The following is a 16,498-nucleotide window of genomic DNA, read 5'->3' as shown; positions in this document are numbered from 1 at the left end:
ATGGGGCTTTTCATAATGCAGATATGGATACCAATATTCTTGTAATGAAGCTGTAGCATATATTTTGTACTGCTTATCAATATCCTTCTTTTAAAATGTTGATTTCAGATTCCCCCAGAAATGTAGAAAAATCGCTGAAACAGCTTTTTAGATCATTACAAGACATGAAACTCTACTTCACTACTGTAGCAGTGTGACACCGAGATACGTTATTACTGTAAACCAGACAATAAAGAAACATTTTAGGAAAGTTCAAGATATTATGACACTGACTGACCACAAGATAACAAATTATATTTAATAAGGAAATAAACAACCAGGTGTTAAAAAAATAGTTTCTGCTTTTTACTTTTTTGCCCAAGAAGAGAGACACAGAACCATGTGTGTCTGTTCTCTCGTCTAATACCAGCCCATTTGACAGAAACAATGCTATGGTATGTTTCTGCCAACCACGGATACGTTACATTTACGTTATTGCGGATACATTGAAACTTCAACAACCCAGTGGTTAATGTGTGGTTAGGCTTACGGACAAAAACACTTGGTTATGGTTAGGGAAAAGATCATCTTTTGGCTTAAAATACCTGCCTTTTGTGCTACTATCTCAGCAGGAAAAGCAGTGATTTCACTGTAAAACCAATTGCTTTTGAGTCACTATGCTGGCTGGAAACACAGCAATATCTTGGTTGATTACTGCTTTTCATTGCACTATCCTGGTAGGAAAAGCAGCAATGTCTCGGTAAATAACAACCATGTTTGTGTCACTATCTTGGCCAGAAATGCAGGGAAGTCTTGTTAAAAAACGATCACTTTTGGTGGCACTGTCCTGGTAGGGAAGGCAGCAATGTCTCAGTAAAAAATAACCACTTTTTGCAGCATCATCATAGCAGGAAATGCGGTGGTGTCTTAGTAAAAAACAACTGCTTTATGTAACAAAAAAGCCATGGGTCGGATAAAAACACTGGAAACACAGCAATGACTCGCTAAAGAACAACTCGCTTTGTTATTTGTTGGTCTTGAACATGGTCTGCAGCTTGGTGGGTGTCTTGCCTAGGTGTGATCCCCTCCGGCTCCAGATGACAAAGTCTGTTCATATATTATATTATATGATAATATATATACAGTACAGGCCAAAAGTTTGGACACACCTTCTCATTCAATGCGTTTTCTTTATTTTCATGACTATTTACATTGTAGATTCTCACTGAAGGCATCAAAACTATGAATGAACACATGTGGAGTTATGTACTTAACAAAAAAAGGTGCAATAACTGAAAACATGTTTTATATTCTAGTTTCTTCAAAATAGCCACCCTTTACTCTGATTACTGCTTTGCACACTCTTGGCATTCTCTCGATGAGCTTCAAGAGGTAGTCACCTGAAATGGTTTCCACTTCACAGGTGTGCCTTATCAGGGTTAATTAGTGGAATTTCTTGCTTTATCAATGGGGTTGGGACCATCAGTTGTGTTGTGCAGAAGTCAGGTTAATACACAGCCGACAGCCCTATTGGACAACTGTTAAAATTCATATTATGGCAAGAACCAATCAGCTAACTAAAGAAAAACGAGTGGCCATCATTACTTTAAGAAATGAAGGTCAGTCAGTCCAGAAAATTGCAAAAACTTTAAATGTGTCCCCAAGTGGAGTCGCAAAAACCATCAAGCGCTACAACCAAACTGGCACACATGAGGACTGACCCAGGAAAGGAAGACCAAGAGTCACCTCTGCTTCTGAGGATAAGTTCATCCGAGTCACCAGCCTCAGAAATCGCAAGTTAACAGCAGCTCAGATCAGAGACCAGATGAATGCCACACAGAGTTCTAGCAGCAGACCCATCTCTAGAACAACTGTTAAGAGGAGACTGCGCGAATCAGGCCTTCATGGTCAAATAGCTGCTAGGAAACCACTGCTAAGGAGAGGCAACAAGCAGAAGAGATTTGTTTGGGCCAAGAAACACAAGGAATGGACATTAGACCAGTGGAAATCTGTGCTTTGGTCTGATGAGTCCAAATTTGAGATCTTTGGTTCCAACCGCCGTGTCTTTGTGAGACGCAGAAAAGGTGAACGGATGGATTCCACATGCCTGGTTCCCACTGTGAAGCATGGAGGAGGAGGTGTGATGGTGTGGGGGTGTTTTGCTGGTGACACTGTTGGGGATTTATTCAAAAGTGAAGGCACACTGAACCAGCATGGCTACCACAGCATCCTGCAGCGACATGCCATCCCATCCGGTTTGCGTTTAGTTGGACGATCATTTATTTTTCAACAGGACAATGACCCCAAACACACCTCCAGGCTGTGTAAGGGCTATTTGACCAAGAAGAAGAGTGATGGAGTGCTGCGGCAGATGACCTGGCCTCCACAGTCACCGGACCTGAACCCAATCGAGATGGTTTGGGGTGAGCTGGACCGCAGAGTGAAGGCAAAGGGGCCAACAAGTGCTAAACACCTCTGGGAACTCCTTCAAGACTGTTGGAAAACCATTTCAGGTGACTACCTCTTGAAGCTCATGGAGAGAATGCCAAGAGTGTGCAAAGCAGTAATCAGAGCAAAGGGTGGCTATTTTGAAGAAACTAGAATATAAAACATGTTTTCAGTTATTTCACCTTTTTTTGTTAAGTACATAACTCCACATGTGTTCATTCATAGTTTTGATGCCTTCAGTGAGAATCTACAATGTAAATAGTCATGAAAATAAAGAAAACGCATTGAATGAGAAGGTGTGTCCAAACTTTTGGCCTGTACTGTATGTACAAATGTATTGTATTTGTGGTTTGCAGAAACGTACAATGCCAACATTTTCCTCTGGTGACTGGGCTGCTAGTACACATTGTTGACCCTGAAACTAATTGCTTAATTTAAGTAAGTAAGCATAAATAAAAATAAGGAGCTCACGGGTCATGAATTCAGTGGAGCTCTCGGCTCCTCTCCTGCCGTCGATCTCTCCGGTGATGCTGGCGGTGTAATCCTGACCAGCTGCTAGGCCCGTCTGGGTGAAGGTGGTCAGGCTGCCCTCCACCTGCACATTGATCTGCTGGTCACTCTCCTTCTGTTTGGGCAGAATGATGACAGTGAGAGTTAATAAAAAATCAGCATGAATCACTTTTTAAAGTCCACCAGCAAAACACTGATATACTGATGGATCTGTCCAACCTCTTGACCACTCTGGCAGGTTTCCTTCATATTTCCATACATGCAGACTTTGCAAGACATTGACTGAGATGTGATAGTGCACAGCAGCTTAATGAGACCACCACTGCAAAAACATCAGGGATGGAATATTCCTTATTTGGATCCTCATTAGCTTCCACAAAGTGATCACTTATCTTTCTCTTCACAACATAAAAAAACAATTTCAGATCACACATTATCAATAAAACAAAGAAAGGCAGAACAAGCCAAATACAAACATCAGGCATTACGTCTGCTGATGACTTCAGCTAGGGCACCAAGACCGCAATGACCAGAGGCAACACCACAATTACTGACCATGTGGTTCCTGAGCCTGGCATCAACCTCATCTCAGCCTTCAAGCAGTGGCATAATTGGGCCAACAGTAAGCCTTAAGACTTTAAAGTATCTGGAATTAATCCTTTAATGGCTCAAACAGACTGAAATATTAACTAAATTTGAGGTTGTAGATAGCAGAACTGCGTACTGTACTGTATATTGCTTACTATTCAGCACACCCTAACAATACACATATTTAGCAATAAACATTAGTAGCAAAGGAAACAAAGACAAGTACCCATAGAATCATCACAATTCATTCTTCAAATCAATAAAACAGTGGTTACTGGACAATCAAACATGTTGTCATGATCTGAATTACCTAATTTTCTTACTGCATGTTGGGGCTTATGTGCTTTTGTATAATACGTTTTCCTTAATGTGCTTTGGTTTTATGGTTATGTCACTGTCTTGCTAATTGTGCTTGTGTGCTGTTGTCCTTGGTTATGTGCTTTGCTTTGTGCCTCTGTGTGTTTGTTTGATCTATGTTGTACTTTTGTATAGTACATTCTTAATGTCTTTGGTTACATGGTTATGTCATTGTATCATTGATAGTGCTTGTCTTGTTGTTTTTGCCTGTGTGCCTTGCTATGTGCTTTTGTCTATAGTTATATGCTTGTTCTTTGCTCATAGGGGCACTCTATGGACATGCCATCAATCTGCTTTTATCTGTGCTTGTGTTTCTGTGCTTTCGTATGTTATTTTAATGTCTTTTTCTTATATAGGCCTACAAATATACCATCAACCTGCCAGGTACTGCAGATGAAAATTAGCCTGAACCTGTCATGTCCAATAAAGGAAAAAGAATGAGAATAAATAAGAAAAATGAATGAATGAATGAATGAATGAAAATAAATTTTAAAAAAAATTAAAGATTTCCAAAACAGCATAAAATAAATAAACACAAAACCCAGAAATGTGAAGAATGCAGTAAAGTTACTTAGTTAAATAAATATTAAATACATTTTAAAGAATAATTTCTGTTTCTCTTCTAATGCATTTAAACTGTCAACTGCATTTGTTTAATACCTAATTTATTTATTTATATTTTAGATAAAGACATAAGCCATGCACAGTGTATAGTCTATATCTTTATATAAAAAATAAATTAAGAAAATACTGCAGTGACTACAGTACTGGGTAGTTTTTTTCCCCCCAAGCAGTATCTGCAAACCTGTATAATTTGTTGATACTGCAAGTCTTTACAAACATGACACAATTAGTCCAAAAATAAACAATAGTTATTTACATATATTATATTTGTGAATTGATTATATATAAAGTAGCTGAAATAATTTCTCTCTGAGCAGACAAGTTTATTAAATTAAGTGAAATCTTACGGATTAAACCAAATATATGGATTAAACTAAAAATTAATCTTTTTGTTATTAGTTTTAGCAGGTTTCACCCAAAATAAGAAGTTACAGAGAAGATATTAAATAGCCAAACAGTAAAATTATAAATTGTTTACAAACTATTTTATTTATGATTTGGACTGCAGCTGATATAATCTGACATGTCTTCCTTGTAACCTTTAATTTATTCGCCTCTCAGGATTTCCTGAGTCTTTCTGAGTTGAACACAGCGTCACATCTGATCCATCAGCACATGACAATGACCCAGTTTGAACAGTGAAACTGTTACTGAAGTGCTGCACAGTGGAGGACCAGCAGAGGCTGTGTCTTCTCTTGTTTCCTCCCTCACTGATAATTAATTCCATTCATAGTAATAATGACAAAAATCACAATGTTATCATCATCATTAAGGTTCATGAAGAGAGAGTGAGTGGAAACACTGTGCTGTCTGCAGGGCGCCTGTGTGTGTGTGTGTATGTGTGTGTGTGTGTGTGTGTGTGTGTGTGTGTGTGTGTGGCAGAGACACTCGCTCTGATGTGTTTTGACATTCTTGAGTTTCCAAAATCCGAGTGTACCGAAGCAGAACAGAAACAATCCTGAGGGAAAGTCCTTAAACTCCTCCTTTTGTTTCTTGTACTGCAATCAATGTTTTTTTTTATTTGTTTGTTTTTATGTGATTGAATGTTGACATTATAAATTCAGTGATTGCTGCACCCAGAAGGGGAATTTAAAATCCCATTTTCTAAAAATAAAAGTTCGGAAATCTACAAGATGATGCACTGTGCTGTGGTTAACAGTAAAGGGGCTCCTCAGACAGCAGTACAATGTGAGGAAACAATACAAAGGAGCATGCAAAGTACATTGACAATGAACACTATTAGCCACGTTAAAGCTGAGGTAGGCAGTTTTGTTATGGCAAATATCCCGTTATAAACGTTGGGCATATTGTCATTCAAGTGGACTGAAACGAGACTTCTGCACCTCCTTTTGGCTGCTTTCAGGCTTTAGAAAATCTCTGACAGGAGACTTTGACCAATCACAGGTAATTTCAGAGAGGGCGTTCCTATTGGCTGTTCTTCAAATGCAGATGTGTGTGAATGACCCTTCGGATGGTGAAAGTCTGATTCAAAGGCAGAGAATTCTGCAGAGAAAGATGTTATTCCAGCATTGGCAACTGCCTACTTTGCCTATTTATCAAAAAGAGAGTCTAAAGGAGAGTCTGACAATTAATGAAACAAAACATGTAACAATATCGGTAAGAGTTTCATAGATGGAGAGAAAACATTAATAGTATAGCCTTCTGCTAACTGGAGCTAAGGGCAAATGGCTGCAGTTTTAAGTTCACATTTATCTAGCTAAATGAATTATTGTGAGTCCTCTGCCTCACTCCCCACCGCTATGGGCGGGCAGCAGCTCTGAAGATGAATCCCCAGTCAGTGGCCACAGCAACCTGAATCCAGCCAACGCAAAGCCCAGCTGCATGTGGCCAGGCAGCCCCACCTACCCACCAAAGCAAACTTTCTGTTGCTGCTGTTGCAAAGGTTAGACCCAACCCTGCCACTAGCCACCAGCCCACTGTGACACCAAGCACTGGGGAGTTTGCACTGGTCAGTTTCAAGCATTAGTTCCACCCTGCACCCGTTGAAGTAGTAGTTGAAGTAGTAGTAGAGGTGGAGAGATCGCAGGGTGGCTAGCAGCTAATTCTTGTCTCATTTGTGGTTTGATAAACACAGAGAGAGAGAGCACGGCAAGAAAGGGCTGAGTAAATGACCTGGGTGCTACTGTACAATGAAAAAGGATTCACTCTCTGAAAATGTGGGTGGCTGCCTCCGTGTTTTTGGTCTTTGTCTTCACTTGTCTGCAGGAAAGAGTATGGCGCTCACTTCCTGTTTAAAAACTCTCACTATAATAGCTAAACACAGCACGTTTGATCAAATTTTATTCAGAGTTTGAGATAATCTGCTTCTATACTCTTTATATCCACAGTGCTGGCAGCATAGGTGGCGGGCAATGCGAAAATGTGCCAGAACAGCCTGTAGTTTGAGCAACAGCCCCGAGGGCCAGTGAAGCTCCGCCAAATGATGTAAAATATGTCATCCAGTTTCACTGTGGGGGGGGGGGGGGGGGGGATATCTAGACATTGGTTAGATGGAGGAAAGTTTAACACATTTCATCTATACTGCCCACATTGTTTTGATACAAAGCTAGGTGAAAATCGGTGAAGTATCCTTTTAAGGGATATGAAACATTTGAAAATACTCCAATAAATAACATCACAATAAATAAAAATGCTATTAAAACCATGTTTTTCCTATTATCTGATTGGGAAACAAAATAGTTCTTGTATCTCTGATTATGGCCATGTCATTACAGACTCTGTCGTGACTCTGTGTTCTTAGGTTTTCTCAATCCCATAATTTCAGTCAGCATCATTTCACGCTGCACAAAGCTCTTATTATTCAATTTATCTGTTGGAAAGCCTGAAACTTCCCATGAATTAAAAGGCTTACTCACCAGTTACTCAACTGGGAGCACTGGGCTGGCGTTTCTAATGAATGGATACCGTGTTGTAAAGTAAATGGACCACAGCTGGTTGCCATGCTGATTGCTTTGTTGGCTGCCTGGTGATGGAGGTCATCCTGGATCAGCGTCCTTGTGTCAGAAAAACGCTTTCATCCATTTCCATATGAATGAGGGTGACATCATTAAAACTGAGGCTCCAATAAATTCATGATACACTTTAAAACAAGTCGAGGCTCTGTGGCGTCTCCGCGGGACATTCAGGGATTGTGATTCTGTCTGGACACGAGGAGGTCTAACTGGGCCACTGCGTGACTTTCACTCTGCATGTTTATGATTGTTCTCCTGCTGCAAAATAAATCTCTAAAGGTTTTTCTCTGTTTGGTTCCATTTATTTGAACATTTTGATCATGTGTGAAAGCAGATATAAAACCAACCACAATGTTAAAATAAATATAGGCTGTATAAACATGTCAATTTATTAACATATTCTGTTAAATATTATACTTTATTTATATTAAACTATACTAAACTGTATTAGGCATACCATATTATGTCCATACTAAACTATTTTTTGGTACTTCATTTGTATTCAAGTGGCAACAACAGTGGCTGAAAAATGAAGCTAATGTGGAAGTGCCAAAAACTGCAGTTCCTCTAATGGCCACTTGAGGCTGGCTCCAAGAGTTAAGGGCCGTCCACACCAAGAAAGATAACTGTAACGTTAACTATAACGATAACAATGGCAGCATCCACACCAATGAACGATATCGTTGTGTTGCTAGGTTACGCCAAACATACACTGCTCGGTGCTGTCGGCAGGGGAGGGATGAGTGCAGCAAATCTACCAGCCACTTGCATATTTCACCAGCATTCAGCTGGTAACGTTAAATGGTGCTAATTTTGGTGAACGGTGGTGATAATCATAAGGAGGTGAGACAGTTGTTGTCATTCATGTTTAGCTATGTGAGGTAATGCTAGTTAGCATAACAACACTAGCTGTTATGCTAGTGTTGGCTATTCATAAACGTCTTATCTCCGTGAACAAAAACACTCACCACTTATGCCAAGGGTGCGCCCGATTGCGTCCCAGATGTCCCTCTTCTTGGTCGCATCTTTATGAAGTCGATCACTCTTATCATAGAGGGGTGGATTTTTTTGTACCTCTGTGATTAGCCACTCTCCTATGTCGTCCACCATGTTGAATGAGTCTGAGTGACGTAGTGACGCGATGAACATCTCGACCTGTCATTTCGGATGGATTTTGATTGGCTGTCAGTATTTCTATCGTTCATCAAATTGCTCTGAAAGTGATCCGAATGATATTGTCCACCGCTATCGTTGTCGTTATAGTTGTAGTGTGGATGCTGCCTTCCACTTGAGTTTAGAACGATTTTTAAAACTGTATATTTATAGTTATATTTATAGTTATAGTTCTTGGTGTGGACGGCCCTTTAGTCAATCCCCACAGACCTCCATGTTAAAATGCTAAAGCAGAAATAAACAACATAAATTAGGGGTGTGACCTCTTTGGGTGACAGATGGGTGCTGTCTAGAGTTGGGCGATCTTGTCCATATCCTATCTCGTCCAATCGCCATCTAGTGAAATCGCAGATGAACGATGTCATTGCCCGGAGGGGGGGGGGGGGGTGGTCATTACGCGTCGCCGCTGAAACGTTCACTTATAGCCTCTCTTTGGCATTTGAGCAGCTTTATAAAACTCTTAAGGCGTTAAGGCCCGAACATACTCGGGCAGAACATACGCGGAACAGATTCCACGGAGGTCCACGCGGACTCAAAGCGGACATCCGCAAGCCCTGTGCGCACAAAGCTCAGATTTTACGACCGCGCGGATTCCGCTCCGCGCAGCAGTGACTGCTCGGCATGTATTTTTGACATCGCAGGGATTTTTCACTGACATTTCTACAGGAAACTACAACGCGGAAGTGCGCTCGACTATGAAAGCCCGAATGACTACGTACATTCCTCGCGGAGTCCACTCCGCTTATAGTACACCCGAGTATGCTTGTGTCGCGCGGCGGAGGATCGCCCATCAGCACAACCCTAGTGCTGTCCTTTGATAAGTTGACAATGCAACAAAGTTGGTTAGGTAATGTTACCATGCCGTGACCCCAGATTCACATGAGTAGGTAAAGCTCAAGGCTATTCAAGAGAAGGCTGAGACACGGGGTCAAACATGGGGGGATTGCACATGTGCAGTGTAACTTGAGCTGCGATGCTGGAGGGTGACGGCAGGGGCGCTAGATAAAAAGCGCAGGATCTGCTCAGGCGATCAAGGAGTGCGCTTGGTGCGGTCTGCTTGGACTTTTGGACGGCAGCTGCCTGAAGTTGTCGGAATTGCATCTCTGTCATTCTCACCCACAATGCAGGCCACCAGTGACAGTCCAATAATAAGCTGAGAAAATGACATGCATGCACATATCCCAGAACCAACAAAATGGAGCCAGATCAAATACCTCTTGTTTTGCTGTGTGATGTTTCCAGCGCAAAGCTCTTCCTCAGACTTTTGGTTCATTTGTTATTTGTGTGGTGACTGTTTGTGTGTGAAACCGCAAAATAAATCATTTTTGTCCTGCAATTGTTCCTGTGTTTGACATCAAGACAATAATGAAACTGAGAATATTTGAATACTGGAATATGTCAAAATGTATTAATAAGCTCTTTTTTCAATATCATTTTAATTTGTTTTTCTTCCTTAATAAAGTAGCTAATCTTCACTAATGCCTCTGGTACAGAACTAGGGCTGTCGTCATTGGTTTTGATTCTGAGAATCATCCTTCAGTGTAACACTAGATATTATCACAATATATTTTGCTGTTAAGCCAGAGCACAGATTATCAGTTTCGCCATAATAGTTAAATTCTATTGCAAAAACAAATCATTCATAAATTCCCAAATGTAACCAAAAATAAAAATTGACCATGAAACAAACATCCCCCTTATTCCGCGGTCTCACGCCATCTACTGAGCCTTTGAGGAAGTACAGACCAGATTTTACTGCGCATGTGCAATCCCCCCATGTTTGACCCCGTGTCTCAGCCTTCTCTTGAATAGCCTTGGTAAAGCTACGACTCGAGCAGCTGCATAATTTGCCCACAATATCTACACATCAGTCCAGGATCAGCCCCTTTGGCTCCGTAGGGCCAGGTTTGGCTTAAAACGCAGCACTGTAATGAATGCTGCAAGGAGTACAGGCACACAAGGACCAGGTGAATAAATGTTCCATGCAGGTTATAAAATCCATTAAAGTGATTTTGGTCCACTTGCTCAGTAGGGGCAGAGGAAGGATCGGTTATATTACCACATGGTTAACAAACTCTCAGTACTTTGATTAAAATCGGGCAGCATTAAAAGGATTTTAAAAATATATAACTAAGAAAGTAAATCTTTTTACAAGAAAAGGGTAAAAACTATATTAAAAGATAATAATAAATATGAATAAATACAGTATACATAGAGATCATTAAATTAAAATAGTAATAAAAGAGAGGAGGTTGGGGTTAGGAGTAGGGTAAGGGTTACATCTTGTTACTTATAAGGTGAATCATCTCTTTGGGTATGATGAATGATGAAGTGGATTATTTCTATGTTCATCCTCATATTTATCCACTAAACTATTGCATTGTTGCAGGGTTTAAGTATCTATAGCGTTGGTGGGTTTGTTTTGTACTGGTGGTGGGCCTGGTCCAGGGGTCGTGTTAACTGGATATTCTCGGTCATTGACCGGTTTTTTACAACAATGACCGGAAAATCTGAAGGCCGTCGGTTATTTTGACCGGTTGCAATCACCACCCCTGCCCACTTGGCAGCGGAGTGCACAGTCAGTGGTTTAAGTGGCTGCCGTTTTCACACTGCAGAGAAAAAGTCATTCATCTGCTTCATGTAGCGTTGTTGACATAACGCCCTGGACACACTGGACGCGGAACCGAAGCACGGCGCACAGCAGCGGAGGCAGTTTTCAATCGGCGCCCATGTTAACCTATCTGACTGTCCACACAGGCCGCTGATCAGAGCGCCTGCGGAGTAGAGGCAGCAGTTTGGCGTCTGGTCTATTTTTCACGGGAGCCGCGAGCGCTTCTGTCAAGCTGGATCGAGCGGGTCGTACCAAACAGGAAGTTGGACACAGAAAAGACGAGAGAATCCGGCCAATTTTCAAAATAAAATAACAACAGCATACACTGTGGAACGTGAGGAGAAAATACCGTGTTTGTAATTTAAAACAACACAACTGTGCATAATCGAGCACATTTTTCAATACCCTAATCACTTCATTACAATTTTAATTTTGTGTCACCGAGCCTACAGACATAACTACATAACGCCCAGGACACACCGGACACGTTAGTGATGTGAAAGTGCCGTCCGGTGTGTCTATGGCGAAGCCTAATGGCACGGGTGTGTGGATGTCTGTTCATCTTTTCGTTCATGTCCTTATTAATGCACACTTTATAACTTGCTAGTTGGATTTATTAAAAACGAACAAATGAAAACTAAATGTCTTTGAATATCTTTATTATCATTTAAAAACGAAAATTAAAATGACCGGACAAAAAAGTCTAGCGCAACCTCTGGCCTGGTCTGTGGATCCTGTCATTTATGTGCCGAAGAAATGTGGCTGAGGCTATACATGTCTTCAGTATAGTATAGGTATATAGGTATAGGTATGTTGCTATTTGAGGAAAGTTATTTTGATTACTCTGGTTGCCTAAAAAAAGTCTTGTTCAGCGTTTGGTTGGACTAAAAGACCCTCTCAAGAACTGGGTGTTCAGTTTTGCCCTGTGAATTTAAATTTTCCCTGTACCGATTTATCTCGTCTTGTCTTGTCTCATCTCATCTCATCTCATCTTAAATCAGTGGATGGATGGTGGAAGAAGAATTCAGATAATTTGCCTTAAATAAAAATAAAAATATCTTACTGCTATACTACTGTAAAAGTCCAGTGTTTCTAGTTATACTTAAGTAAAAGTACGGAAGGAGAGCATCAAAATAGTTTAAAATAGGAGTGCTTATTTGATCTGTTGTTACTGGATTACTCATGCATTACTGTTCAAAGAGCAAAAATAATGATGTCATTGAAATCATTCAGAGTATACGATTAGACTCTTGAAGGCTGTTCTTTGAGATAAATGCTAATGTCACTACGCTGCCATTGGGAACATGAATATCTGTGCAAAAATTCCTGTCAATCCATCCAGTAACATATGAGATATTTCAGTGCGCACCACAGTGAAAGATCAACACCACACGTAATATTGTGGGTTCAGTATCTTTTTAAGAATAAAAATGTGTCTCCTTCAGTTTTCAGTTCCTGAATGCATCTGTGTGAGATTCATGAAAAGTTAAATAAAGCCTGAATGAATGACCTCCTTGAACTAAAGTGATTTATTCTGTAAAGATGATTCATGGGCTCCAAAATAACTGCACTTTATTTCAGATAACCAATCACATGACCACTGCTGGCCAACACTGAGGGCTGAGTCATCATTTCCTGCTCACATAAAGTCACCACTTCCCGCCACTGAACTGGTCATCCAGCAGTGGATGTTTTTAATCCACGTCCATATGAATGAATTGAACGTCATTAAGTGGAGACATGAGACTTAAAAATAAAAGTGCAAATTCAGTGCAGCGCATTAAGGAAATTACACACTGAATACTGTAAGTATAATCAGGAAAATGTACCCTTTAGACCCTGTTACACTGCCAGATTTTCCGCGAATCTTGGGCCGATTTGCCGGCGAGCTGCGAGTGTTTATGCACACATATCTACCCTCCGAGGTGCTCAATTTTCGGCCTCGGAGGGTAGATATATTGGCGGAACCCTTTTATTTTAAACAGACCGAGGCGGCCTTCCGCAACGGGAGGGGCTGTTGAATACTTGTGGGAGGAGCTGTTGATGACACCGCACCTGCGAGCCACTGGCGGTGGATAAACAGCTGACGGCAGGAATGAGCAGCTAGTACTAATGGCAAGAGGGAAATGCAAACCTGACAGACACTGTAAAGATGAGCAACTGGGGAGACAAGGAATAGCGCACCCTTCTTGCCCTCGCAAACGAAGAGGCCATTAACCGTCAGATGACGGGGACGGTGAAGAACGGGCAGATTTACAAGAGAATTGCCGCCTGACTACTGCCGCCTGACTAGCCGCGGCTTCCCTCCCATGTCACTGTTTACGTCACACGCTGAGCTACACGTTTTTTTTACTTGCTCACGCCGCCATTGCGCAGAAAAAGGCACATTCTGTATTGACAAAAGTAGGTAGGCGGCAGTTTTCCGCCCTCCCCAATTTTGTTTTTATACTGCCAATGCTGAAAAAAGACTGATTGGGCTTTCTTGCAAATTTGCACAATTCCTATCTAAAAAGGGCTTTTGACTGTTATACTATTATATCTAGATAATTATTTCTCATGCATTAATATGCTGTCTGCAATTCTAATCCAACACACTCCTCATGGTCCACTAAAGTTTCTCTAAACCAAAGATATGTCACATTTGCACGTTTTATATGCATCACGTCAAATTTTGTAAAGTGACGTAATGTATGAGTCGACTGTGTCAAAAGGAAGTTGAGGGGTGGTGAACGGTGTGACACCTAAATGCCAAGCTACAAACCACTGTTAAAGAGTGACAAACAACTAAAGCAGTTGATTTTTAGTGAGTCATCGCTGTGTTTCATGCTGGAATAGTGCCAAGAAAAGCATTTGGTTTTCCATTGAGGCATTTCTGTGTTTCCTTACAGAAAAGCAACGCGGTTGGTCTTTATCAAGACATTGCTGTATTTTCTGCTGGATCAGTGCCACCAATAGTAGTTGTTGAGCCAGAGAGAGATGCATGGCAGACAGTAATGATACTAGCTACAATAACATTAACAACAAAAAACAAAACAACAACAAAAGTGGTTGATTTTTAGTGAGTCATCTCTGCCTTTCATGCTGGAATAGTACCATGAAAAGCAGTTTGTTTTTTTCCCCCCGAGACATCGCTGTGTTTCTTGCTGGGATATTGCCAGGAAAAGCGGCTGTTTGTTTTTTTATTGAAACATCGCTGTGTCTCCTGCCAGGTCAGTGTCACAAAAAGTGGTTGTTCATATTGTGACATTGCTACGTTTCCTGCCAGGATAGCGCCTTGAAAAGTATTTTATTTTTTTGTCATTGCTGCATTTCCTGCCAAGTCAGTGCCACAAAAAGTGGTTGTTTTTACTGTGACACTGCTGTGTTTCCTGCCAGGAGAGTGCTATAATGTTGGAGTTATTCAAATGTGACATCACTCCATTTCCTGCCAAGCTGTAGACCACTGTTAGAGACCAACAAAAGTGGTTCATTTTTATCATCGCTGCGTTTAATCCCAGAATAGTACCAAGAAAAGCAGTTGTTTTCATCGAGATGTCGCTGTGTTTCCTGCTGGGTCAGTGCCACAAAAAGCTGCTGTTTGTTTTTTCATCGAGACGTTGCATTGCCAACACTTATTCTGTTGAATGGGTTGCAAAAGTACAAGTACCTCAGATTTGTACTTAAAGGGCCAGTGTGTAATATTTGGCATGGTTTATTGTCAATCTGAATCTGAATCTGAATATTCTACCCATTAATATGTTTATATAAGTGTATAATCGCTATAAAATAAAATTCGTTTGGTTTTCGTAGCCTTATAATTATGCTTTCATATATATATAGCAAGGGCCTTGCTTTAGAGAGGTCGCCATCTTGCGCCGCCATGTATGTACGGCAGACCGAGCAGACAATCCAGCCAGCCAGAGAACGCGTTTCGCGTGTATAAATGAACCAACGAAGACAGCGGAAGGAAGGAAGAAGGAGGAGGAAACAGCAGAGTGTTAGTAGTTCGTCGATCGAGAGTAGTGAAAAGTTTTTTTAGTTATAAAGTTTGCGAATGGACCACACTTACCACGCAACAGGAGAGAATGAACCCAAACCGTCATCTGCGAGGAAAAGAAGACGCAACTTCACTCCTTGTGATGCACTCTCTGCGGCGCTTTTCCTCCTGGTGATATATCTCCCCAAAAATGGTAGCACCGAATCCCATTCTGTGCATTCAGCCTCTCTTCTCACCCGCTCAGCATCAAACACATGGAGTTCCTCATCTGTATGCTCCGGCTCAAACAGGTATGGCTCTGGGTCTGTGTCTGCTACAAGAAACTCTTCAAAATCGCGTTCAAAGTCGTCCATTGCAGCTACTATAGTCCGGAGATATTGCTAGGCTAAATAAACAGCTGAGCTCTGTTTACAGGCTACGCTGTCAGTCAGTGTGCGGGCTGGAGATTGGTGGAGCAGAGAGGGTAGGGGGTCCCCACTCAGTATGGTAAACGAGTATGTGTGTATGAAGTGTGTCTGTTACGCTAGAAGAGTCAGAGTTTGCGAGTTTTTGGAGTGCTCAAATAAACTGGCCTTTTTCCTGAACGCTCCTCTGGTCTCCTGCTCGTGAGGGATTCATTACAATATCGTAACATGGTTTAGATTTCTAACTAAATATTCACCTCGTGGCTAGATAGACCTACTCCTGAAAAACTCATGCACAAGGCTTTTTGTCCCTACGAGGCCACCGTCATTTACCCGACGGGAAGGGTGAGCGAGTGAGCCCTGCAATCTAGAATTTGACCACTGATGTCACTGTTTTCAACCTATTTTACACACTGGCCCTTTAAGTACAGTACTTGAGTAGTACACTCAACCACCAGGTTTGATGGTACCTGAACAAACTCAAGTTCTGTTGAACAGCTCACAGAATATTGTTTCCAGATGATACAGCTTCCAAGATGCCACATGTGTCAGGCAGAATTTTGGAAGAAAATGTGTGCGAGATATTTATGGGTTAAATAAAGAAATTAACAAGGTAAGAAGACAAACATTTAAAACTCTGAAATAATTAACTGATTAGGCAGCAAACAATAAAATTAAAATCATTTTAAGCTGTGAAATGGTTTAAATTATTTATGAAGCCATGAGTGCCAAATGTTCTCCGGTTGCAGCTTTTCAGTTGTTTTGGTTTTGTATGACCGTTAACTGAGTATTTGGGGGATTTTAAGATAAAACAAGTCATTTTAACATGTCAGTTTTGGCTCTGAGAATGTTTGAT

At 41.1% G+C, this 16,498-nt stretch overlaps 1 protein-coding gene across 3 annotated transcripts in view; it reads right to left on the bottom strand.

Moving 5' to 3' along the window:
- Window positions 1-16,498, bottom strand: part of tnxbb (tenascin XBb) — a 109,235-nt gene that overhangs the window by 29,594 nt on the left and 63,143 nt on the right. For all 3 annotated transcript variants that reach the window (XM_078176031.1, XM_033637131.2, XM_078176032.1), the window contains exon 7: window positions 2,899-3,052. In XM_078176031.1, the coding sequence (XP_078032157.1) occupies window positions 2,899-3,052 (154 nt within the window). The remainder of the gene's footprint in view (window positions 1-2,898; window positions 3,053-16,498) is intronic.

This window comes from Epinephelus lanceolatus, chromosome 16 (genome assembly GCF_041903045.1).
Source record: "Epinephelus lanceolatus isolate andai-2023 chromosome 16, ASM4190304v1, whole genome shotgun sequence".
In the NCBI taxonomy this organism is placed as follows: domain Eukaryota; kingdom Metazoa; phylum Chordata; class Actinopteri; order Perciformes; family Serranidae; genus Epinephelus; species Epinephelus lanceolatus.
This window is presented reverse-complemented; position numbering and strand designations above follow the sequence as displayed.